At 40.0% G+C, this 27,769-nt stretch overlaps 1 protein-coding gene across 1 annotated transcript in view; it reads right to left on the reverse strand.

Annotated features, from left to right (window-relative positions):
• dclk2a (doublecortin-like kinase 2a) overlaps nucleotides 1–15,582 on the reverse strand; it is a gene marked incomplete at its 3' end in the record, with an annotated part of 36,902 nt that extends 21,320 nt beyond the window's left edge. The window contains exons 1-2 of the mRNA XM_080521012.1: nucleotides 14,899–15,582; nucleotides 9,807–10,144 (exon numbers count right to left, since the gene is read on the reverse strand). Of these exons, the coding sequence (XP_080377138.1) occupies nucleotides 9,807–10,144; nucleotides 14,899–15,304 (744 nt within the window). The 5' untranslated portion in view covers nucleotides 15,305–15,582. The remainder of the gene's footprint in view (nucleotides 1–9,806; nucleotides 10,145–14,898) is intronic.
• Nucleotides 15,583–27,769: the final 12,187 nt, after the last annotated feature.

The raw sequence follows: 27,769 nt of genomic DNA on the forward strand, positions 1-27,769 counted from the left end.
AGAGAAACCTCAACAAACAAATATAGAAGAGCAATTTGTTGTGTTGTTCATGAACAGAAACCTCAGTTTCAAGTGGAAAACCTTCAACATTGTTATTAAATTACATTTTTCTTAAATCTGGGGTTTAAATTCAGTTATATCAAGTTTGTAAACACATTTTACCTTTCTGCTTTCCATTTAAATATCTTCAATGACCTGGTAGTTTTATCACTGGTTTGGAACAGTGGTGGCCGAGAGCACACGCCTCTGTCCCCAGAACCAATTGACAAAAATGTTTCAATTTCACAGGTGAAGGAAAATCGTGTTAAGGACATTTGAAACTGATGAAGTGCACATACTCCTAAATACTTGTTTGGACCTCTGATACTGAGGAAGACATTTTGTGTTGCTTTCACAATGATAGAAGTTGTCCATTCCTGGCCAAGAGGTTGGCAAAAGGAGCCTGTGACTGGTCGTTTGCTGGTTTGAATCTCAAGGCTGACTGCAGGTCCATGAGCAATTGCTTTAATCTCTAACAGCTCAGGCTTGTGAGAAGAAGGGCATCTTGAAAGAAATACTTTCAATTACCAGTTTCAATTGCATTTTGTCATGAAGAATACATTTATAGTACTGCTTTCTTCACTCCATTTTATGGATTGTTCTTTTGTGAAAGCCTATTTTCAATTCTGATCTTCATATATGAAGCACTTTAAAATTATACCAACATGCATGAAAGGTTTTATACAATTTGATTTAAAACAATTACAGATGAACTAATGCTGCATTTGTAACTATGCATCTCGTATGAAAACACCTCTGCAAATCACACTTAGACAACAGCAAGAGAAGATAGTTTGATGTGCAAATACAATTACTTCATCTTTCAACATACAAGCTCATAGATTTACTCTGAACAAACATATTCATCTCATCAATCTCCAAATCCTGCCACGGGTGTCTCGCACAATAAAACTCAAGTGGGCAAACAATAGTGCGAGGGCACGTGGGGTTTGAATGCGGCCATGCCATGTCTTGATGTCAGCTCTCTCGCTGCACACAACGGCGGAGGAGGGCCAGGCTGCACAAACAAAACAAGCAGTTGAGATCATACAGCACACAATAGATGCCCTTCCCCGTCTATGGCCTCCACACGTTCTGCACAGCTGACAGCCCCCCCCCGTGCCCCTAGACACCCCACTCTCTGTCGTCTGCCAGCTTTTTGTTTTCCTGTTTGTTCAACTGGCGCGTCGAGCCAACACTTATCCAGAGAAGGAACTTTTACCCTCACACATACAAGACTTTTGGCATACTCGTCAACATTAACTGCTAGACGCCAAAAAGTGTACTGAAATCTAAATGTATCCACTGTAAATGTCTTCAGATATGAATGTGCAACATCATCAAAAATGTTGTGTTTTTTTTTTTCATTACATGATAAGCACTGTGCGTTTATAAAAGCAGATTTCCAAGTATATCTGTGAATCTTCCTGGTTGGATGGTGTTACTGCTCTGCTGTCAGAAGGGGCTGTATGCTAATGACGGTACAGAACAATAGGTGGCCATGCAGATTTCATGGCTGTTGACCCAAATGGCTGCGTTTAATCCAGACTTCACCCGAAAAAAATTGGTCAAGCCCAACAATCACACGAAGCCCTCCTGTGTGTGGCCTTGCCCGCAGCTCGTCAGAACAGGAAACAGTCTCGTTAATCTGCCTGTTAACTACCACCATGCTGCACTCCTGCCAGGAGGATATGCAAATAACAAGATGAAATTGACTTCAATAAGATAACAAGGTGAGCAGAATTCAGACAGCTTAATGAATGAAAAACCCTTTAACTGTTGGCACAAGATAGCAAAGCAGCACGACCCCATTAACACATGAACTGCATGATCTGGGCTGGTTTACGGTATTGGGGCCAGCAGGCCATCATCATTAAGGGCGCGTCATTTGAGATGATGCCAGAGCGCATCAGTGTCACGCAACACAACATCCACCTCCCACTTATATGTGTATGCCCCAACACCCAGATACCCATGAGCCGTTTTATCTCACCACTTCAGGGAAGGTTCCTCCTCCCCCTGACACTGAATGGGATTCTTCTTCAGCTCTATTTGTGAAATGTGTGGGACTTTCACCAGGCAATGAGGGGAATAGTTGGTCCAATAGAAAAGACAAGATTGAGCATGCATTGCATTCATCACCTTTTCATATTAAAAGTATGTAGGCCAACTGGTACCTGTCTCCACATGTCTGACACGTGCAAATCTGTTCTCAGATTTTCTCTGCTATCTGTTGAAAAGATCTGCCAATTATCATTGCTGCATTTACTGCTTAAACATCAGTGGAGTATTAGAAAAGACCATCTACATATTGCTGTTGTAGGCAACAGTAAAAAAAAAAAACTGTGTTAATGTCTTGTTTTTTGTTTTTTTTTCAAAAGTGCAAAAGTATAGAGAAAATATCTGTTACTACAGCGTATGCTGGGGCAAATGTCCTTACCCATGTAATATATTAAAAAGTGGACGTTGACCTGTTTTTTTTTTTTAAACCGTCATCTGTGAGAAATCTAAAATGAAGTTGTGCATACTTTGGTGTAGACTCTTGGGGCTTGTCCCTGACTGTCAGCCTGCTGCTCTCGCACAGCGTGGCATCAAATTCTTTGTGCCTCAATGTGACCTTCAAGTTTTATTACGCACACTGCATGCAGAAGCACAAATGTTTCTTTAAAAGCCTCCCGTCGGCTACATTTACAAGATCAACTGGGAGGTGAAACTCAAACCTGACCTGAACTCGCCAATTTATGCAACATTAAATGGCATGAATAAAAAAAACATAAAAAACATAAAGTAACTGAAACTTTCATTTATCATGGAAAACACAGTTTTTACTGCAGAAATGTGCAACAACAAAAATGCTAATTATGAGCCTGTCTCATTATCAGTACAGATTCCCATTTCCTCTCCCATTTCCATCTGCTGTGTGTACACAAAAGCTCCTCAAAGATTTCAGGCAACATTTCAGTCCGTACAGATCAGCAGTCTAAATGACCCGGGTCCGTTTCCAGCCTCTGGTTAATAGGCAGACGGATAGTCATCCCAATGACATCGCTGAGGGAGAAGGATTGTGAAGAACAAACAAATTTGGGGATTTTACGTCGCATTTTTTAATACATTGATGTTCTTCCGATTAAAATAGATTTCTGGGGAACGGATGATGGTTACAACTCTCACAATGAGAAAAACAAACAATTTTAGTACATATTAACTAGATTATCTCCAAAACATAATGTGTTCATTCATTCATTCTTCCATCTTCTATACTATAAATTTTGGGTCGCGGCGCACTGTAGCCAATCACAGCCGGATATGAAGGCTGAATACAGGTCACAGAGAGACAAACAAGAATATGTATATACACCACAAAAAGAAAACATGAGACAAACAGGCCTTCAAGTGAACTAGAGATATTGAGAGAGTTAACTACTACTGCACCGAGGAGCCCGCGTGGTGTATATTATAATTGTAAAACCAGTCAGAGCAATAATAACAACTTTGTAATAAACTACAATCAAGGCATTTTGAATTATTGCATGGGGAAAACAGAAAAACAGAAACAGATGTGATCAAACTAACAGATGTGAGAACTGTGACATAAATGAAGATTGAACTGAAATGAATCAATGCTGTTACATGAAGATACACTTAAGAAAAAAAAAATGACCACATTTGGTTTTTGAATGTAAAGCTGTACTTTCTAAAGCAAAGAAAAGTATAAGATGTTTTAATGAGTTATTCACTCAAAATATCTGGGCATGAATCAATTGAAGAACAGGATTTCTGTAACACATAAATAAATGTTTTAATAGCAGTAGCACATATTAACTGTCTTGTCTCAATTATGGTGTGTTTGGGTCTCATAGGGCTCAGAGTTATATTGATTTAAAAAGAACTCTGGACTGCATCCAGCTTGTCCAAATTACAGCAGTGTAACAAAAAAAGGTTACTGAGTAGTCAGTATTATGTCCTTCAATTCAAGTTCTACAACAGCAAATATGGATGTCTGGCCACGACAGCCAGAGGTGTCTGTGACTGAGTGTTGACAGGCACAGTGAATAACAATGCCCACATGCAATGATACATTTAGCCTTAAATACTCTGCGTGCGTTTAATTCACTCAGGGAGATTCATATTCCTACACCTTGTATAGAATATTAAATAAAGGCTGAATGTAAGGCATATTGTAAACTGGGTGCCTGTCAGCTGCTCTGCACAGTGGGATAAGTGGGCAGGTGGTGAGAAGGGGGTGGAGAACAGGCACCGGTTAACAAAGCTGAGGATTTGGAAATACGCTCCACAGCAGTTCAGCCCAACTCTCGTCTTCTATGCCTCTATGCCCCCCCCCACTCCATCTTCCCTTTTTTTTTGCCAACACACGACAGCTGACCACATGTCTGACTGCTAAGTATGCCTCAATGTGACAAGGTGCAGGGAGGTTTGTTGCAGCCTGTTGGTGTTGCCCTGTACTCGCCCTACAGATTGATCTCTGCTAATTTTTCACAACCTTCCAAGTCTGACGGGGTGACACTCACACTGGGCTCACTCTGATTGGGCTGCAGTGCACAAATGAGAAAAAGAGTCAGGGTTTGAACTTCGACGTTAACGCCGTCTTTGAGTGGGACCATTTGGATCAAGTGACTTTTTACTGTTGGCACACTTCCTCTTCTCGACAGTCACCTGATAAACTCATCTGAATGATTTATAGCAGAACAGTGAACTCTACACTTAGACCTTTCTTGCCACCTTCAACCAGTCTATTACCAATTTCATTAAAACAGAAAAAACGCAACTCGACTGTTCCACTAATCATTGAATAGACGATTAAACAATGAAAATCTTATTTTCTCGCTGCCTGGTCAGCATTCAGATGTAAAACAGGGTTTTCAAAAGCAGCAGCTGATTCTGTTGGTCCTGATAAACCCAGATCTACAATTAACATTCAGTCTGAAGAGCAGCTTTGACTCAAGGAAAGAGAGAGTGGACAGAGAGGTATTGTGTAGCACACCCACTCACTCACAAGTAAACACCCGCAAACACACACCCGCAAACACACACCCACAAACACACCTGACAGCTGCACTTTAACCCTTCCTTCAAGCTTATAGGCCTAATTATTTGGTGGTGCCAGAGAACTTAGTGTGTGTGTGTGTGTGTGTGTGTGTGTGTGTGTGTGTGTGTGTGTGTGTGTGTGTGTGTGTGTGTGTGTGTGTGTGTGTGTGTGTGTGTGTGTGTGTGTGTGTGTGTGTGTGTGTGTGTGTGTGTGTGTGTGTGTGTGTGTGTGTGTGTGTCAGTGGGAGGGGGCTGTAATGCCTGCAGACCGGGTGGCTGGGACCTCTGATTTGATTTTGGAGGAGCAGATGGTAGGTTGCTGCTGGAAGGCATTTGGAGGGTGTGTGTGTTTGCGTGTGTGTGTGTGTGCGTGTGTGTGTGTGTGTGTGTGTGTAGGAGAGAAGGAGAGATTGAAAACCTCAGAAGTCCTTTTTATAGAATCTGCGGGGGTTTTACAAACTAGACAGCCAACTTGATTCTCACATAAAGCGCTAATGCACACTTTAGTGTAGCCAGTTTATTCGGTACAATTCAGCTCAAAATGCATCTTAGGCTCTTTAAATGGGCCTTAATACTATGGTTTCTGAACATAATGATGGTACTGATGATGTAAACATTACAATGATTTCATTAATCACCAAATTGACAGCTTTTTAAATGCTCAATGGTTTCTTAGCACACTGTAAACCCAAACAAGCTCACAGAACTCAAAACTTTTTGTGTAACAGATTACACAAGAATATTTTAGTGATGTTGTTAAGTTAATTTAAAATAAATTATTTAAATGTCATCTTTAAACAATTAACATCATCACTTAAATATTATTTTGTAATCTGTTACACAAAAAGTTTTGAGTTCTGTGAGCTTGTTCGGGTTTACGGTGCATTTCTAACATAATGGCACATATCTAACGTACACAATGAATTATAAAAAAAGAAAAAGAACCCTCAATGTACTGGAGAGAAAAAATAAGTGGCCATTTTTTATAAACTATACAAGAAATTTCCAAATGTTTCAATAGAAAAACCTGTGACATTGTCAACACATTGAATACAATGCCGGTACGTTAACTTACCACAAATATCTAGTTATGGAGTGGAAAAACAATTGAAATTAAACAAATGAAAAGGATGAATGGCCATTAACTTTAATAACCTTCGGCCTTAATTGATATGCTGTTGACATTTATCACAGTTTTAGTGCTATAATGTCAATTTTGGGTTAAAACGCTTCAACGTTTAAATACACAAACAAATTAATAACAAATGAAGTACCCCAACAAAGGCTTCAGAAGATTTCGACAGATAAATGGTTGTGAATGTCACAACAGATTTTTAGTGCGTGTTCGCCGTCATTATGGCCACCGCCAGACTGTAATGACACATTTGCTTGTCTCGGAGTGTTACTATTGCTTCAAGTGAAAAACTAAAGCCACCATTTCAATTCAAATCATCAGTACTCAGAAATGATTACTGTACCTATTCTTCACAAACAAAATGGCCGTAGTGGCTGCAATTGAATAGATTTCTCTCTTACAATGGATATGATATTATCAGATGTACAGATGAGGTTGCATGTATTAAACGCTTAATTTGATGTAATTATAGGGTTTGTAGAGTCAATAAAATGACACACGAAGAAGGAAAAGGTTTCAAGTACTGAATCAGGCAGACAAACTTTACAAGATGCAGCTGCTGCTGCTTTACACTCACTGATATTATAGAAAAGACATCATCTTCTGGGCTGAATTTTGATTTGACTCACTGGTCGATACTCATCCACCTCAATACTATCTGCATTGGTTTAGCAGAGATAAGCCACCTTATCTTGTTGTCGTAGCCAATAACAGCCTCAATAGTGCAATACTGATCCTCCTAGTGACTCTTACACTGCTCTATCCAAATATATATGAGTATTTTGCAGCTCAGTCATAAACTACAGAGATGTTCTGTGCAGATTTATTGATGGAGTCACACTCCAGCGGGGATCTAAAGTCATTTGACAAAGGTTAAATTAAAGTTAAAGAGGAAAGCCATTTTAACTTCTGGCTGATGTGATTATTGTAAAAATCCTTGTGGCAAGTCGAGACGCTAAATGACAAACTTGTCAGCATGACTTGAGTAATGTGTCATCTGTAATGTATAATCCCCTGAAACTGTAGTTCGTACCAATGAATCTAAATGACTTGTAATCTAAATCACACACACAAAAAAAAAAAAGCTATTAGGGAATGACATTTTTCTGCAGCTGAGTGAATTTGCTGGGCCAGAAATACTGGAGCTGGTTTCACAGTGGTGGTTGAATTGGCTGTGATCCATGTTTGGACCTAATAAAAGAACATCGCAGTTGACTAAAAGGCACAACAGGCCTGAGTTGCTGCGTGGTTTGAATTTGTTCCTAAATGTGTTGCTTGTTGCTCTGTTTACAACCGACTATGAGAGTGAGTAATGATGAATAATGTTGCCCTCCTTCTGACCACAGGACACTTCCTTAGTTGATTAATGGCAGGAACAGCAAGAGAGGCGGCCGAAGCACTGGTGGAAGAACAGATTGTCCGACAATGTCACGATGAGTAGTTTGATCCTCATTTCCACCTGTACATGTAAAAGCGTCCTCGGGGGGGACTCAACTTAAAGTTGCTTGCAATAGTGTGTGAGCATGTTGCAAAGAAGCCCTTGTGTAAAACACTGCCGGAAAGTACAAAAAATGTGCTGCACTCGCCAATTATGGAACGAACATCTCCTCTATTGCAGAATATTGAATACATGAGCTCCACACAAAAAGTATACTATAAAAACCTTTACTACCTCTAAGGCCATATATCTGGGCACATTTTTTTGTTGTAGAGTTTATATGGTTCAGCGTCAAGCACTACTCAGAGACACTCAGTAGCAGTGACGCTTTCAGTTTTAGATTCACCAGCTAAGTTCACAGAGAGTCAGATTCCTTAAACAGATTACAGGTCTCTTCTAATGGCTTTAATGATCTGACCGCCTCGCACGATCGGTCAAAGCATCAACTCTCAACATGAGCAGCAGAACAGGTTTGACGCCTACATCATAAGCACAAAAGCATGTAAATGTTCATAAGGTCTAATGATGCATTCCTGTTGGCAACATGGAGCATAACATGCCAGCAAAGAACAGCTGCTCTCCACAGCTGATCTACTTAGAATCCACTAAGAGATGGAAATAGAGACACATCAGGGCTTAATGTGACAGATATGGAGCTGAATTTATCACTGAATACGACCAGTCTCACACAAGTAGTGATACAGTGTACAGCTGTGAATGTCACAGTTATATGGTAATAATGTATTTAGGTAACAAGGGTTAAACAGTTTTAACATCTGGTGTGTAGCATCATGACTTCCCAAATTGAGGAAGGCACACAGCACAAGATCATCCACCACAGGAAGCATCAAACTCAGATCCATGTAAATAAATGCACTGATGCTCCGGATACTGTTATACTGTATTATGCCAGAAAGGCGCAGAGGTTGAACAGTGTTGGCAGCCGTGTCGGCTCCGTCAAAAGGTGATGAGGATGACGATTCTCATGAGTCACATGTCTGGACCGTCCAGCCCAGAAAGAATCCCGTCAGCTTACAGGAAACAAACATCAGCTGTTTTTCTTGTCGGACAATTCTCAGTTTAGGACTTTCAAACTTCTCACCAGCCAAAGGCTTGAGTGAAAATACTACGTGCCTTGATAATTATATTTACCCTGCCTTAAATATATGTACATCCAACTTTCAATGAAACAATCAAAAGCTTTTATAAAGCTAGAAATGTTTAGACTACTCACAATGAGAAGAATCAAACAAAAGCAACAAAACAGGTGACATAAACAACAAATGTGGAAAGAAGTAGATGGCTCTTAAAAGGTCAAGCCAACGTTCACTTAAAGCAGATAATAGATCCCAGGTACAGTGGATAATGTTCATGTTACTGACAGGAAGACGTCTTTATTTTCTTGTCATCATGAATGAGCTAATGAAGGATAAATGAGGTGCTCCTCCTCTAGTAAACAGGAGTTTCTTGAAATTGTTAACACAGTATAGAGCCTGGAAATGATAAAAAGCTGATTATTGTCAAAGAAACATGAAGTAATCAGTCAGTATGTTAATAGGTATTACCTCGGATATGTGCCAGATGAGACATCATAAATCTTTTTGAAGGAGAACACCATGTGTTCGTCCTCATCTCATCTGTGCACAATAGGCGCCCCTCATTGTAAATTTCAGGCAGGAATATTAATATGAATATATATATGTCCCAGATGGGAGGGATTATAGCACAAACAGTCTCATGTGGCACAAGAAGGGTGGATGAGGAAGGAGGATGCAAAACTGATGGATCTGGCAAAAAGGTCCAAAATGCATTCATTAGAACTCTGTAGAAATAACCACAGTGTATAATTCTGTGTTGAAGATTAAATGAACTGTAATTACCTGGACTGCTGACACAGCTGAAACCTATAAATCACTGGTTTTCTGAGATAAGCTCAGCTTTGCGGTCCCATATGGTTCCAATAAACACACCATTCAGTTTCATCTCGTTGAAAACAATACGTTCAGCTGGCTCCAACTGTCGAGTTACGCAACACGGGACAGTGAGCTCATGGATGGGCCAGAGCAAGAAAATACTTTAGCTTCACTCAGAGGCAGTGATGGACATTTCAGACTGAAACGTTACTCAACGAGAATCCATCCCACGTACCTGCTTTCCTTCTAAGGTGTACAGTCTTCTCACAGCTCCCGAGTCCAACTTGATGGCATCCGTGATGTCCGTGAGCACCTGCTCGAAGGAGTGAGCCGTTTTCTTATTCAGCAGGATTCTAACCGCCTTACGGGGTTTGACGCCGCTGCGGATGACCGTGACGAGCTTGGGTTTGATGAAGTCCTTAGGTTCACGCTGCGGCTCGCTTTTGAGCGGGATGAGAGAGGTGAGGGAGCGCGACGTGCCCGTTTTGCTGCCCACCGACCAGTTCGGGTTCACATTCTTGATGTAGTCCACACGGCGGAAGGGTTCGTTAGAGGCACCCACATAACTCTCACCTGACGGAAGAAAGAAGATCTGTGAGATATCCGGGATTTCAAAAACACAGATATTATACATCTCTGCTTGGACCTAAAATACTGTGAAAACGTTTCAGCTGATTTGAAACCATTGATGATCAATTTAATCGTAAATCATTATTGCTTGAACCATCAGCAAGAGCTGAGATCTTGACATAAATGCAGGCAATAAGATCTGAATCTACAAAACAATTGTCATTTCCTTCAAGACACTTGGAACAAAGTACCAATCAGACTCCTTAAAAGAGTGCAAGATTATGGAGAAACTGAATGTTTTCAATGCAAAGGAAAGAGTGGTGCAGTTTTGTACATGAAATGAAGGTTATGGCTATTTCATTAATTTATGTTTCTTATTAAATCATATGTGCTTCACAGACCTGAAGTTTGCACAGTACCACCAGACAATATGTAGAAAAAAACATTTATATAATAGGAAGTGATCTTAAAACACACAGATACACACCTAAAGCTGGATGGTTGCACATACAAGGCCCACCTTATGAAGCACTTCGTCCACATCCCATATATCAAATCGGACGAATAACAAAGGGCTGACATTCTCCACTGGAAACAAAAACGTGCATTGAGAGGCAGTGTGACACTGTCCTCTCTCGCTCTCAGCTGTTGAGCTGCTGCATTGGCCGTCCTCCAGAGCAACACATTTTATTTTATCTGCCTGCATTCCATCTGAACACATTAACAAGCAAATGTTTCCCCCTTAAGTCATGTGGCGAGAAGAGAGGCTCTCTGGGTCAACGACAACCGCGGCAAGAATGCCTGGTGCTTGTTTTGAAGGCCGAATGCTGGATTCTCGTTGCCTCTTTCATTCGATGAGTGAGAGTGGGAACATGATAGATACTTTCCCTTCATGCTGCATTCCTTGCAAAACTATTTCAGTGTCCACAAACTTTTCGCTCAGAGGCAACTTGCACTTAGTTTCACAAGACTTATTGTTCCCGACTTATAACAAATTCTGTTTTAGCAAATATGTACTGTCGCTCTGACATTTGCAGGGATACAGGACCATAACCACAGAAGTTAGGACAGCTTTTTGAGAAAAAAGTAAACATTATGAAAGAACTGAGAGAATGAAAGTATATATATAAAACTTTTCAAAATTACATCTTTCCAGTCGGGAGCAAAATGCAGTGAAGCCAGTATCCTGCTGTGTGCTTAGACTTTGATCATTTGGCTCGATCTTTGCAACAACTTAAGTCATTGATTTTTATCAGTGAATTTTGGTAAATAAGAAAATCTGCTTAGCAAAGAGGCCGTCTATAAATGAGAGTTCATTCAAAAGATTTATATCTCCATCTTGAGTATACGGAACTTCATTTACTTGCCACATAAGGAAAAATACTATTGTGATACCATCTCTTGGCGATTAGTTCATTTACTGATATGGAAATTTCAGTCTCTGGATATGTGTGTCAAGACAAACGAACAACGCTTCAGCGTAAGAAGGCCAAATGAGACGACGTGTCCCAAAGTAGCAGGTTTTATTAGGCTTGCAATTAACCAAAGGCTAATTAAAAGGCTGGGCCACAGCTGGGAGGACGGGGCTGCGCCTGCACACTCAAACAAAATGTAGCTGAGGTTGTCATTCATCAGGGGGGAAAAAGACACGACACTGACATGCCCTCAGACGGTGACTGGTGTGGTGACGGGTCTATTCCCTCAATGTCCCTAAGTGATGCGATACGAGCCTCAGCCACGCGCCACTGGCTGTTGTCCTCATGTGGACAACAGATGGGGTCAACCTTAACAAGGCAGTTTCTACGGTGCAGCACATTTTACTGTGGCGGTAACACAGCTGTCACCAGGATGGAACCTAAACTCAGTAAATAGCCGCATTATATGAATATTGAAACGTCAAAGAATGCCATCACCAAAAGAAATGTTCTAATAGGACAATAACCGGACCATATTTTACACTGCAGGTATTTGAAAGGCCCATTGCTAAATAAAACAGGTACATTAAGAAAATACATTTTGCAAATCTGATGTCAGTGCTGTTGATCTTAGCTTGCAACATCCATCAATCCTCTTTTATTAGGTGCTCACACAGAGCACCAAACAGTTTGGCCTCATTCTACCACAGTGCAGACAAGCACAGTCTCATCTTTGCAGTGTAATGAGGATCCAGCTCAGTTTTAGCCCGGAGGTAAACTTCATGACCCTCCACAAAATTAGCCATTTAAAACTGTTTGACGGCTGAGTGCCTTCTAAACCTGAGATTATTAATCATTTAAGAGCCTTAGAATAGACACAGGTAAAAGTCTCACATCACTGTGCAACAAAGATAAAACTTTAGAATTTAGTGGATAAAAGCCAAAGGACAATTTATTTTAAATGTTGGCATTTCTTACAGATTTGCAGTTCACTAGTACCTGCAATAATGCCAAATCCCAGAGTTTGAGTCATGATGATCTCAAACACAATTAATATTCCTCATATTTCAATGTATATCTCTTTATAGGCTGCTAAAAAAAAAAAAATCAGAGTGACTTTATATAGTTGGTGTAGCCATCCCAATTAACTTATTTGTTAATAATATCTAGGATTTTTATTGGCTGAATTAGCTCTGTTGTGACCACAGCCCATTTGTTGATTTTGTCTGTATGTAAAGTTTGTTTGTCTGCAGCAAAGCATCACCAATACTTTATAAGTCCCAGTATGTTGGTAAATGTTAGCATTACAGTATAGCATCATTCTGAACACACCTTAAACACAAGGCTCAAAAGATGACAACTCTGGTCCCCATGTCTGCAAGCTGTGCACCTTCACATAAACACTATTACCTCCAAAGCCCTGTTCAGTACTTCCTGTACCTCTTTGTGGTGGTTTTCCCTGAACACAGCTATTCAAATACACTGTTGGCTCAGTAATCCCATGCAGCCGTAAGGGGCGCACATGTGAACAGTGCTTGATTGGGTTTCAACACAAAAGAGCCACAGCAGGCTTCAATCAATGGATGCAGACTGCTGAGCTGTGCAGTAATGTTCCCTTTCTCTCTCCATTAGTTGGGTGAGTACACAAGGACAAGACACGAATGCTTGGCCCACCTGCAGTCTGGTTGAAATTAAACATCCTGAAACACGCCTGTGCGTGGCTCAAGACATTATCATATCCTTCTTTTATTCACCAATATTGTCTGAACAAGGGGCTGCGAGACACAGAAATGGCAGATTTCCATCCACCTCCCCATATAAGCGATTCAACCGTGGCCTATTTCATTTCAAAGATTGTAAAACAAAAAGGAAATGTAAGCAATGATCTTAGCTTGAGAGAAACAAGTGAAATATAAACAATGATATAATTTAGGTACAGTATTTTTCACTGTATTTGTTGTTAAATGTTTGCCATTGTATGAATTAGATGAGATAAGATGGTACAATTGTTTCTTCAACCAACTGGCAATAGGGATTCAAACAAGTTCTACCCAAGACTCTGTCAAACACGTTTTAAATTAACCAAATAAAACCCTAGCACTCATACCATAAAACGTTTAGGAAAACTTCAGAGAGAATACGATTCTTTAAATTGAAGTGACCGAGCCATTCGACATCACAGACAAATACAGGTTTTTTTTTTTGTTACAAGTCACAAGTGGAGCTAATGCAGACAAAAAAAAAACCTCTGTTCAAGTTACTATACAAATGATCTGATGCTGTCCGAAATCATGCTCCGCTTCAGGGTGCGAGTATGAATGTGGAGCATGGAGACAAAAAACTATGAGGACGTGGAGCAAAAATAGACTCCAGCTACACCAGGTTAGTAGATAGGTTAGCCTGGACGAAAAAAGGATTGTGAGGAAGTTCAAGTGCCGACTGATGCTCCCAGTCTGAAGACAAAAAAATTAGTTCATGACTGAGAGGTCACAATCTTTTCAGAGAAAACGGTCAGTCAAAGGGTGCAAATGACAGCTGTCAACACAATACTTAAAAAAAAAAAATAGACTGCTCTTTTCAGCTTTTCCCCAACATGACTACACTGTTCACTTACAGTTTAGATGTCTACAAAATGACATTTGATGATCACAAACATAACCTATAAACAAATGATCAATGAAAGAGTGGATGGGGGTGGGGGTGTGTATCTTTCATTTCCCAAGGGTGGGTTCAATTTAAAGCGTTTTGACAGCTAGTCAACCATGCACCATACAGACACGTTATTTCATTCTGTCCCCGGCAGTGATTAGTGGTAAGAGGAGCACTTTCACGCCCACATAAACTCACAAATAGCAGGCAGAGAGGAGAGTGAGTGCAGCTGAGATCAATGAACAGGGATGCACACTGTCAGTGCTGTGTCCTGCACTGAGGAGGGGGTCTGTCTGCTTGTCCACACAGATGACAGGAGGTCAAACGTGTCAGGGCAGCTCAGTCAATGTATCTACTATTATGATGCACCAGATGCTTGCATGTGTATTGCGGCTAGATGAGAGAATTAAAAAGGTTCTCTATGCAATGTGTAAAATGTTCACTATGTATACAGAATACGTGAACACGGAATGTGTACCACAGCTGGCCCGGCGTTTGGACACTTTTGTCCATATAGTGCAAATGTTCACCCAACTTTGCAAATGTCAGTGGGGCCCTTCAACAATGTCCAAAGCTTTTATACAATCAATAGCATGCCAGAATCAATCAAGGCACATTAAGCGATCATTGGTACAAGTATTGAGCTCCTGCCATGACTTGTGGTGTTTATTAGACCCATACTGTCGCCCTTACCCTCAATCAACTCATCCAAGTTGCTGATCTTTCTGCTCCCGTCCAGCGTGTACAAAGTGCGCACTCCTTGCGGAAGGTTGACGTTGTCCGACAGGGACTTGGTGAGCTCCATGAGCAGAGCGTCCAGGGACCTGAACCGGTCGTGGGACACCGCGTACACCAAGCCCTTGAAATACTTGTCGCCATTGCGATAGAAGCGCACTTTGCGGGCTTTCTTCTCGGAGGTGAGGGACTGGAGGGTGCGCGTGCGGTAGAAGCTGCAGTGCGCGCTGTGCGCGGGGCTCGGGACCAGACCGTTCGCCCTGGAGCCGGACTGAGACCCGGAGCCCGAGTTCGTCCTCGGTGTCCGCTGCGGTTTCTCTCGCTCCTCGAAATGTTCGAATTCAATACTTCTGCTGAGCGACATGATGACGACGCGTCCTAACTTTTCGCCCTGCGAACACCAATTTCAATTAAAATCCCACCGCAGAAGCGCCGCTGCGTCCAAAACAACGGACACGTGTGAGTCCACACCTCCGACCCACAAAACATGCAAACGCTCACAAACTGCACGGTCCAAACGAGCTTTTCAACCCACGAGAAGTGAGTCCCAAACCTCGAGATTTATCTACATTAAAAAAACAAAAACAAAACAAAAAACAGGAGCGATGATCCAAACACCAAATCCCAGGATCATCCGGTAGAAGACGCGTTCAGTAATGAGTGTTTCTCAGACATCGTAGTGAACCTGTATTCGTCTTGGCAACTACTGAAGGAATCTAACAGGGGGACAAAAAAAAAAAAACAACTGAAAAACAATCCACCTCCTTCTTCTCCCTCTCACATCCTTCCTCTCACTGGTCCAGCGAGCTGTCAGGTCGGTGGGTCGCCTAATGAGACCGAGGGGGAAGCCTTCAGCCTCGGGGTCCTAATGCTCTCTATTGTTCTGCACAGTCTAACCGGGACCTGGATAACAAGCTCCCTGTGTCTGACGTGAATGAATGAATACAAATTAAATGTACTTGTCTTTCCAAGACATCAATATTCTTAAAAAAAAAAACAACAACAAAAAAAACTGTAATCCTCACTGTGAAGTCCATTGTGACCAAATTATTCACATTGTTACAAAGATAAGTAGATTGTGCTTCTGAACTCCTAGTTAGTTGTAGTAGTAGTTGTTGTGGTCATAGTAGTAAACAAATCCTGATCATAGCAGCATGCTTAGATGTTATATTTTTGATATTCTGCCCTGTGATAGGTCAATTCTCAATTGTTGGATGAAAGAAAGAGAAGTTGGATCACTATTGAAAATAAAGTTTCCCACAGCTGGAATCTTCAATAAAGCCATCTATAAATCACCTATACCGCTTAATCCTGTGCAGGGGCCAATCCCAGCTGTGTATGTAAGTAAGTATGTATGTATGTATGTATGTATGTATGTATGTATGTATGTATGTATGTATGTATGTGCAGTGTTCTCGCTTTCTTTTTTAAGTAAATGGTGTCTTTCAGCTCGTCTTTCGGTGAAACATTGAAACTTTTCAATAATTTTGCTGTATAATCCTTCCACCCATTCATCTTCTTTACCACTTTGTCCAAAATTAGGTCACATCCAATCACTCTGTACAGGTCAAAGGTCCATCACACAACTAACAAAGAGACAGACAACCACATTACACTGACTTCTTCACACTATTTTTTTTTTAAAACTCAAACTCAAGTACATGTTTTTGGGATGGGAGGAGGAAACACAAACTAAACTGGGGAAATCGCATGTACTCAAAGACAACATTAGGAATACTGCAAATCATGATACACTCACACACCTCTTCACCTCACAAATAATTTTGCTACTATAATAGCCCCATAAGAGATTGTTAACCATTACAACATCGTGGGCCCTGCAACAGTCATCCAACCTACGCTACACAACTTGGCCTTACACATCACCATAAATGACTTAATGTAACAAAATCTTTAAAAAATATGAACACATTTTCCATCAATTTACTTAACTCAAGATTATGTTTATCTGTTGTATGTATTCCTCAATTTGTGACTCCCTTCTCTTACATTTTCAATTTATTCTTATGATTATATTTTCTTGAGTTGATTTTTCTATCATTGCAAAATGCTCACAATGGGCTAATACTTTAACATGTATAACATTATAAAATGTTTACTACTACTGGATAGACCCACCTTACCATAACCAAGCTTTACCCACTACTGGCAAAGCCCAAAAAAGTGGAGTGGTGCATTGCTCATGCAGTGTGAGGGAGTCGGGAACCTGGCGGCTTTGGCTGCTGCAACAGAATTATTTAGCTGCTTCTTGGAATCAAACCAAACAGGTACTAAAAGTGAGGACTTCTCATCTGGATGCTCTCTCAGACAAGGAGCAATACGTTTCAGGATATCCTCCAGAGACTAACTCTTAATAGATATTTCACTTTATTCAGCATGTGTAAGCTTGCAGTCTTTGTATCTTTGAAGAAATTATTTTTAACATTTTGTTTACATGTATTGTGCACATTATACACATTAAAGTATACCTTTTTCTCCACTGTTTAATACCAATGTCAGTCAGCTTAGCGAAGGCACTAGAGAACAATGATGAAGGGAGACCTGTGTTGGGACCTATTTGAGTCGTTCATAGTTCTTTGTAAAAACCTAAAGTGGTCTTAGCAGTGTCAAAATGCTAAACATTGGGTGGGAAACCCTGCCACCACCACAGTACTACAAGTAACCCTCAAATATGATGGGACCTACAGTATATGGGCAATGTAATCAAAGCGTGAGTGGTTAAAACAAAGAAAACATGACTTGGAAGGGGATTGACCTTATTCTCCACTTCTCAAGCTTCCTGATTATCAATATTACATGATGCTGGTGGTCTGTCTTCGTGAACCCCCCCCCCCCCCCCGAAAAAAAACAAAAAACAAAACACAACCTACTCTATTTTAGGCAGTTGGTCTTTATGTTATGTCTGATTTGTGTTTACCGTGTACATATATGTACAAGTGTATTTCCTAAAGCATCTTAGGAATTCTTCAAAAGAATTGCCGGGTGTGTGACTGCATTACAGAGCAGACTCTGAGGAAGGAAGTTGCTGAAGCAGGAACATAGTCGTCTTCCCCAGCAGATGAAATTCCTTGATATAATGACAAGGCAGAAACTTCCTCAATGACAAAACTCCCTCTTCCTAAAACAATATAATAAATACAGTTGACAAGTCCATTGTTTGTTTTTGTGGGGTTTTTTATTACGAGTAGTTTCGAGGAATTTCTTTCAGAATATGTCTGAAAATTACTGAGCAAAATAAACCAATGAAACAATGTAAAGAATGTGCTGCAAAGCAAACTGTCCACCCATGCATTGATACTGTATAAGTTGCTTATTTTGAGAAGTGTATATAAGGTGCTTTGGGTATCTTTCAGTAATCCACATCATTCTGTACTTAAGCTGAAGTATTTGTGAAGTGCTACGTGATTTTCATTAGTGAGAGACAAAGACAACAATTGTAGTAAAAACTCACATCCCAACCGGGCAGTATGCCATTTGCTCAGCTCCCACAACATTCACACAAATCCTCTATAGTGAGTCATGAGGGCCACACTCTTGTCTCGCGGCGAGATATCCCTTGTCTGATTCTGGATTTGGAGGTCTTTCTGCGTGTGGCTCCATCAGCCAGCAGGCCGAAACTGGGTGATGTAGTATCGATGATGGATGGAGGCCAAGAATTGTAGATGAAGAGAGGTCTGAGAAACATTGTTATCTCAGAGACATCTCCACCATAGTTACTGTGAATGCTTTGAATTTCAGTTTTTGTGTAAAAAAAAAAGAAAACAAACAAAAACGACAAATGATTTCAACCATAAACAGCTGGAAAAACAATACAGTCATGTCTCCATGGTACCAGGTAAAGGAGGTTTAGGTCTGATCTCCTGAAGTAAAGGAAAGGCCTCTATCTCCCTCTAGTGTTCACCTATGATCATTTCAACAGAGGGCATACCTCATTTTATTGTACATTTATTTTATATTTGCATTTATTGTACATTTATGTAGGATTACAAAAAAGTTTGTGAAACAGAAAGATGAAATCTCTAAAGTGACATGGACATAAGCTTTTCTTGCTCTGAATTATTTGCCAATATTAATGAGGTTCAGGTGTGTTTTCAACTCAGACTGATCAATCCTGGTCAATTTTAATGATGAGGATTGACCGGGAAATTTTGACATTGCAGAGTGTATTGCAATTCAAATCATATATAATAAATACATGTGTAACACTGTGAAGAGCGGAATAGGCAGCAGTCCAGCTTTACTTCTAAAAACATTGACTGAATATAATTCCCGTTCAGTAAAACAGTGCAGAGCAATATCACTAACATTGTTACGGACCAAATTTATGGATAAAAATTGAGAATTAATAGCATGTGCGCCAATATTTTCAGCACAAGCTGCCAAACTGGAGGCCATGGCAGAGTATCATGGTCTCACATTTAAAGGTTGCTGACTCTATCATCAGCGGCTTCACACTTGGCTGCAGACTGCACCAGTGTGAACTTGAGTTTAAGGCCAGCTGAACTACATCACTTGCAAAAAGGCAAGGATGCAATTCTGATGTTACACAGCCGAGTATTCTCCTATCTTTTATTTGGAATTGGTGAAATGGTGCAACATTTTGGCAGTTAAATGCGACTTTGAAAACACTCGTGGGGTTACAGGTTACTGCTGGGAGAGACGCCGAAGACTTTTTGACCACAATTCAAAGCAACGGTTGCTTTCAACCTCGTGGGACTCGATGAACCTCGTGCAGGCACAGGGAGATTTCCTCATCTGTCACTGGTCTATCTGTCACTCAGAAGCCCACAAGAAAATTGTGGCGATTTAATATTATCATCCTAAATCACACTATAAGGTGAGAGCTTCAATGTGATTCCTCAGAAAGTGTTTTTCAAAATTTGTCCCAGATAGATGCTGTTCTCATTATTAGTCATCTCCTCTGAAGGCAGCTGAGTCTTTCTGAACCCTACACAGTGCCATATAGGATCACAGAGCATACCAGGCCCGCCACTCTCATCGCTTGCTTAATTTCACCAGTTAACAATTTGCCAAATTCTTGTCTTAAAGGGAAAACATTACAAAATGGGAACTCCATACTGGAAGTCCTCAAGCCAAGAAGTGAGCCAGGTGGGGTCCTTTCAAATCCAAAAACCAGCTCAAAGTTAAACAAAAAAACCACAAAAAAAAAAAAAATGAAATAAGACAACTATAACAACTTCAAACAACAGAAGCATGAATTGTTCAAATCCTACCTCCATACAGACTTAAATACTTTGCAAATTGTTCAATTGATCAGATATTCAGGTAAAACAACAATAAAACAAAACAAACAGTATTATGGCAGATCCAACTCTTGATATTCAAAACTCAGCTGTAGTGAATTATTCATATTTACCACAAATAAAAAGGATATGAACATGAGACAGGAAATGAACAATCTCATTTAGCATGCATTTAGCTCACAGCCTAATTGTGTATGAATATAAAGCATATATTGATATACTTGGTCATAATAGCAGTGAAAAGACCTAAAGGTGCCAGACACGGTGGTAAAGCTAAAGCCAAGTTAGAATACCCTCTGAAACCAAATGCTTCCACCTCCACTTACAAGACAAATTGAATTATACCAGGTCATTTCAGGTTTTACAGCATTTGGCAGCAGTGGCACTGATGGGCCATGTTTTTCCCACAATGACCTAATTCTCTCACTTGCTGTTAAAGGTAGAGCAGCTGCTCCCAGGTCAGCTGCGGCGGTAAGTGAGGAGGGGCTGCAGGGCCTCAACTCCACTCACTAGTTCGGAGAGTTTGGGAAAAATAAATAAAAAAATTCTACCTTTTTGTTGGGCGGTCTGGAGATGAAAAAATAAATAAAACAACAAGTTGGTACACCAAAATATGTAGGATTGGTGGTCAAATAAGTAATCAAAAGAAGGACTCAAAATCACTTAGAAGGTTTTTGGAGTAAACCAAGAACACTTAACACTGCTTTCTAGGTGTACTGTCACCTTTGTCATGTTTATTTTTTATTTGTCAAACACAACATGTGAGATGATTGAAATGACACGATGGTGTGAAAAGAATTGTAAATTATGACAAATTTTCAAAAGCAATTTTACACAGATAATTAGACACCAGTTAATTTAAAATATTTGGTTGTTTTGGGGGGGTACATGGTTAAGCGTTATAAACTCTGTTGACTCACATAATCTTCTTCTTATACAAACACAAGCTTGTGTGGTTGACATGTGATGCCCAGTGATGAAGACTTATGGTAGCAATTCCGAGTAACCAGAGAAAACTCACATAGGCACAGGAACAGCATGCAGACACCACACTAAAAGACACAGCCTGCATCAGGGCCTGTACATGAACCAATATTCCTCAAAATAAAACAGAAACGTAATTGACTTTTCGTTTCCAAATGTTTTTTTTCCTCCAATCTGGCCAGAAGAGGGCAATCTAACACCTCCTTCCCACTCTGCACAGCAGTTTACTTCAAGTGGGGTGATTTACTTTTCAGCTCCAATTTCCAGTCGTTAACTTTTTTCTTTTAAAATCATACATTGTGAGTGAATAGAAATCTATTATACACATATTATGCACTTTGATATAACTTTTATAGCTACACACACTAAGGAGCACCTCATCCATGCACACACCCATCAAGAGCAAGGATTTCATAAATCAAAGCACACTTGTCAGATGGTAATTAATATGTATGCATATATGTTTGCAATGAAAATACTGTAGCAGGAAAAATAAGCCTTAGGGGTATTTTTGCAAAAAAAAAAAAAGTGTAGTTTACAGAAAAATGACAGGATTCAGTGAAATAAAGATGGCATGAGTTTGTTGTTGTTGTTGTTGTTGTTGTTGTTGTTGTTGTTGTTGTTGTTGTTGTTTAAAGAGATGGGTTTTAAGACCCAAATATATCCTTGGGTAGGAGAGGGATAATCTTCCTAACATCAGTGGAAAGACTGAAATTATAGGATAATCTTAGCAGTAAAGACTCAATATGTTAAAAGCCGTACTCCGTCTAAGTCCATGGAACTGGATTCAAAACACGGAGGCATGTGTTGTACATGTTTCATTACCCCCGTCACACAGACATCTCACTTCAGCCCACCGCACTGTGCTGTTTGTGTGACGACATCTTTTGGCCTTGACCTGACATGAAACATGCCTATTGAGGAGTTTCAACTGCAGGGAGGCGTATCTCTGATCAATAGCATCCTCCATGAGTCTTCTGTGGGGGCAAAAAAAAAAACCATCGAGACATTAATAGCAGTGTTAATCTGTCAGAGTCGGTGCTGCTAGATTACATTTGGAGAGGTCATCACATTGAACAGTCAAAACTAATCGAGGCTGACACATGTCAGAGCGAGGCATTGCTCGGACCTGATCTCATCCAAGACATCCTGCTCCTCCCCAGAGAAATCACTGGCCTCGTGGCCTCTCTGTTGTGAGAAGCTACATGTACCAATCCATCAAAGGCATAACTACTGTACACACCGGGATTGATCTGTCATGAGGCATTGGCTATTCAGAGGCTCCATTGTTTGTGCACGAGTGGCTGAGGAATGCTAAACCTGCCCTGAGATCTGCTTTTATAATACAAAAATATAAGATTGTGATTTTCATAGAAGTAAAGCAATGTATATCTATGATTTACACGCTGGGCAAGTACTGACTTTGTTATTATTCACTAAATAATAAGTGACTAAATAATTAAGTTTTTAGTTTGAAAAGGTGGAAATGAGGGGGAATTGCTAAACATTACTGAGACCAGGAGTCTTTCATTTTGCATCTTGAGGCTCATGATCATGGATTGGCTTTACCTCCAGTCAATGCTGTCTTGTATGTTATGTGGATAAAAGTTACCAAACAACCACCGAAGCTATGCTCAGGAACTAAAGAGCTAAAAACATCAATAAAATGTCCAGTAATAAGTAAACCAGTAATATCTTAATATTTACATTAAGATATTAAATTTGGCTTCTTTTGGTTATGAATATTGCAGATCTTCTATTCTAAAATTGCAAAGCAACCAAGATACATAAAAAAAAAAAAAGAAATCAACCTTTTGACATGCAGAGTTTTCACAGGTTGATAACATCCTGTGACAAACTTAAAACCTAGAATGTTAAACACTATATTTAACTCCAGCATGTGTCTGAGATATCCATCATACACTGATGACTCCATTGCAAGTATTAGAATGGTGCTATTGCCACCCGATATATGACAATAACCCAATGAGAACTATGATGCACAGTTTCACTGGTCACTGCATGTCACCACAGATCGCGCATAAAATTCACAGAGATGTGTCAGAAATTAGCATTGTGAGCAGTTGGGCATTGACGGTTGTCTTTCACTGTGAATATCAACCATGGTGTTGGTGAATAACTCCTCTCTCTTCTAATCCTGTCACGAACTCCTACAGACCACTCTGATGTCAGAGCCAGTCTCTATGTTCATGCTGGCACATGAGCAATTCATGCTGTTAAAATACAGTTGTTTTGCTCCAAAGATCCTTGCAAACCTCATGAGATCAATTTACTGATAAATAGAAATTATCATTAGGTGATAATTTAGTGCTCAGTGACGTTATTTGTGTCTGATAATACTCATGCCATAATACTTGTGCCAATTCCACGATAAACATTAGTACATATGCAATGTTGCTGGTAAAATTACTTAATTGCTTACGTTAATTTGCATCTGGATGTTTATGGATATTTGTATGACAAATTTATACCTCATATCTAATTTCAGGCAAATACAGGCCAAGCAGAGAAGCGTTTTGCTGAGTAAATTCAGTAAAGAGAATTTGTTGGAAGTCAGAACTCCAAAGAAACTGTATAAACACTTAAGTATAGAGTAAAATCAACAATTATGATCAGAAACTGATGTACATAGATCATGGGTATTGGACCATACACAAACATACGGTGAGTTATAATCACAAACATCTCGCATTTAAAGTTATTAATATGTGCCAAGAAGCCCACAACTGAGCTCATTTGTTTAGTGTTTATGTGGCGCTTAAGTGCTAATCGTAACATAAGGTGTGAAGGTAAATTCCATCTTTAAATGTACAATGAGCATAAAGTTGTTGCATAGCTTGGTGGCAATGGCTGAGATGGTAGAGTGGCTCCTTCACTGATTGCAGGGTGAGAGCTTGATCTCCCTCTCTTCCTTTTTGTTTATACACTGAAGTATCCTTTTGTAAAACACACTGAAGCAAAGGTTTCTCCCGGTATATGTTGAGCACCTTGCATGGGCACTGTGTCACTGTTGGTGTATGGGGATGTGTGATTGCATGAATGAAACAGAAAAATGTAAAGCACTCAGAAAATGTAAGTGCAGTTTATGTGTCACTGCACATCTCAGTTCAGCTTCATGCATGTACGTTAACAGATATAGTAGATCCACTACACGAGCCGAGGAGAGGCTGAAGCCTAATACACAGCAAGACGAACTACAAATATATTAAACACAACACATAACACAAAAAAAAAAACCCAACAGCATATTAAGACCACACAAAGAAAAGCACCCACGGGCTGCATGATATGGGAACTATCATATATAAGCCTGCAATATCTGCAAATAGACTGAAATGACACGTGTGGAGTGTTACATAGAGGAAACAAAGCAAGGATATATTGAATCTTTGCTCGCAGTCCAAAAATACAGATTACCGCTATAATGTAACAGGGTTTGAAGTGTTATCAATAGATGGCACTGTTTCCCAGGCCTTGGCCCCCTGACCACTTGCCTCTCTCTCTCTCTCTCTCTCTCTCTCTCTCTCTCTCTCTCTCTCTCTCTCTCTCTCTCTCTCTCTCTCTCTCTCTCTCTCTCTCTCTCTCTCTCTCTCTCTCTCTCTCTCCACTTCCTCTGGGAGCCTATAGTTGCTAGAGCCCACTTGAAATGTTGAACAGACTCTTGGCCAAAGTATAAACTGCAGCCATTTCAAGTGCTGTCACCAAGGGATTCAAAAACATTGGTGTACTTATTGTAGCAAAAATATAAATGAAAAGTGGATAATCTACAAGAGACAGATTTACAGCATATTTGCGAAAATGGTCAGATAATTCTGAGATTCTGAGATAAGAAAAGGTTCACACATCATGGCAGACAGAATCTGATGCACACATACTTCTATGCATCTTCTACATCTGTATACATTTTATATATGTGCCACTGACATTGTCTTCCATCTATATCCATATTAATAATGGCCAAGACTTCAGCTATATATCGTACTTAACTTGACCACTGCCATTTTTCATCCGACACAATACTCCAGTCAAGGCAGTTCATGTTTAAATTTACACTACAGTGTTAAGGAGGTTTAAATAGACACAGAATAAAACAGTAATACATTGATGAAAAAGATTAAGTCCCCTAAACTCTTGGCTGACCATTCACAAACTCATATTTTGTGAACATTACGCCTCCCTTCTCTTTTCTGACGCAAAAAAACAAGGCATTAAATGTTGATTTTTTTTTTTAATCATCTCAATTTAGAATTTTATACACAGAATGAAATAATGATTTCCACTGGTGTCCCTGAAGATGGTCTACCTGCAGATGATTGACTTCTACTTGAAACTTTGCAGTAAGATTAATTAGAGTGGCGTGTGGTGTTTGATTAATTATAACATTGATCAGAGTGAAAGACGTGTGGAGAGCCAGAGAAAGAGTGAGAGAGAGAAAGAGGGAGAAAGAGGAAGGAAGAGAGAGAGTCTTGATTGATGAGTCAATGTGATACCTACAAACTCCCCGAGATCATGATATTCTCTCTTAAACCTCGAAGCTCACCAGCTGCTTCTTCTCCTTCTTTGTGTGTGTGTGTGTGTGTGTGTGTGTGTGTGTGTGTGTGTGTGTGTGTGTGTGTGTGTGTGTGTGTGTGTGTGTGTGTGTGTGTGTGTGTGTGTGTGTGTGTGTGTGTGTGTGCCTCAAGTGAACAAACACTGTTCAGTGTGCTTTGGTTGCTCAATGTTTCCCTGAAATACAAGAATAACAGGGTTTCAAATAGTGGAGCAGCCACTTGGTTCACATGGGAAGTTACACCTGGAGCAGGAGACAATCACAGCGGTTGCTAGGTAACGGGTCTCCTCGCAGGCTTTGCTGTGAGCTTCCTGCGACCCGGGCTTTGCTTAGTGAATCATTGCCACCACGACAGTGAGTGGACCATATATTATTAAAAAAAGCCTGCGTGTGTGCGTACATGTGGGTGTTCTGTGTGTACACTCACTGTGGCTAAAGTTCATTCACAGGGCTCACAGAATATGGGGCACTTTTTTTTCCCCACTGTCGACATGGAGATTGTCCACATTTGAATAATTTCTCCATCCAATTTGTTGGGAATAACGAGCTATGAAGTAAAGTGCCACTAAAACTGGCAGTAAGGCGTTAGTAACTGATTACTTTTGTGAACTCAGAAACACAATTACCTGAGTTCAAGGGGGCTTGATCCAAACTTTAGTCATACTTATACTCTTAAAGAAATGCATTCTCTCTCTGTTCCGCTCACAAGCTGACAGTTATTTTAGGCTTAGTTACTGTTTAATTCGACCCCAGTTTACTATAATAGCATGCAGGTTACAGTGTAACAGCTCAATGCAAGCAACCTTTCACAAAGCCTGTCTGCTGCTGCTGGCATGGGGATGTTCCATCAACTGCTTCTTTTAATCATTCATTCAGAAATCCATTTATATTCCGAACTGTTAACTTTTTGTCTTGTCCTCACCCAAGTGCAGCTGGGATTGCTTCCAACTCCATGCAGCACACAATATGAATTAAAAAAAAAAAATTAAAAAAAAGTTGGATGGATTAGTGGGTTTTAATCGATGTACACTTTATAGTGGCTCTTCCCCCAAATAGTTGATGTAAATTTTGATGAGCAAAATGGGTAAAAGTGTGATTTGACAGACCCTTACAATGCTGATAGCTTGGCTACTGAATCCCAGAAACACTCTAAGACAGCAGGAGTTACTTTATCAATTTATGTGATATTTGTTTATTAACTAGGAAAATCACCTATGCTTTTCAAAATAAATCTCTAATAAGTACTATCGTACTAAATCTTCTTTAATTTAACATTGGCATTATTGTGTGATTATCACTTATGTTAAAAGGACCCATACAAACATGTATTTGTCGCTGTCATTGTGCTTTGTCTGCTTCACCCAACAAATCAATCTGTACTTGAAGAAAATCCAACAGTGTGGAGTCATTCCACTCAGTCATCCTTCTTTAATATTCTACTCAACCTTATGAAGCATGCATAGGAAACTTGTATGACTTAACAAGCAATAAGAGTCATCTATTAAAGTCCTTTCTGCCCACTTGTTCAACTTGACTTCAAAAGGCCCATTTTCAAAATTTCCCAAAACTTCTGGGTATGAGTCAGGTTATGAACTAATTTTATTTTTAGTTCGGTGTATGTTGTTTCTCTAAAGGTCATGCTGACTTTGTCAATGTTGCCTCGGTTGTACAGATTCGGAGAAAACAGAATCATACATTAACAACCTGTGCAAAAACCTCTCTGTAAGCTTTTATAACGCAACTTATCATAAGTCATTTTGAGTCTCCACTGTGAAAACGTGGTTTTCACTGAGCTGAGCCTCAACCAATGAAGGAAAATTCAGAGGAGTTTGTTGGAGTGGAAACTTTCTCTTCAGGTAAGCAATGTGTGCTAAAGCTGTAAATTCATTACTTGGAATTTCTCCCGTCTCTGCTATGCAGAGATTGTAGACTTCAAGAGGTCCATGCAGAAAAAGGTGTTCTGTTCGTCAGCCATAGAGCCTTGAACACA

The sequence above is a fragment of the Blennius ocellaris genome (genome assembly GCF_963422515.1).
Source record: "Blennius ocellaris genome assembly, chromosome: 3".
NCBI classification, from domain to species: Eukaryota; Metazoa; Chordata; class Actinopteri; order Blenniiformes; family Blenniidae; genus Blennius; species Blennius ocellaris.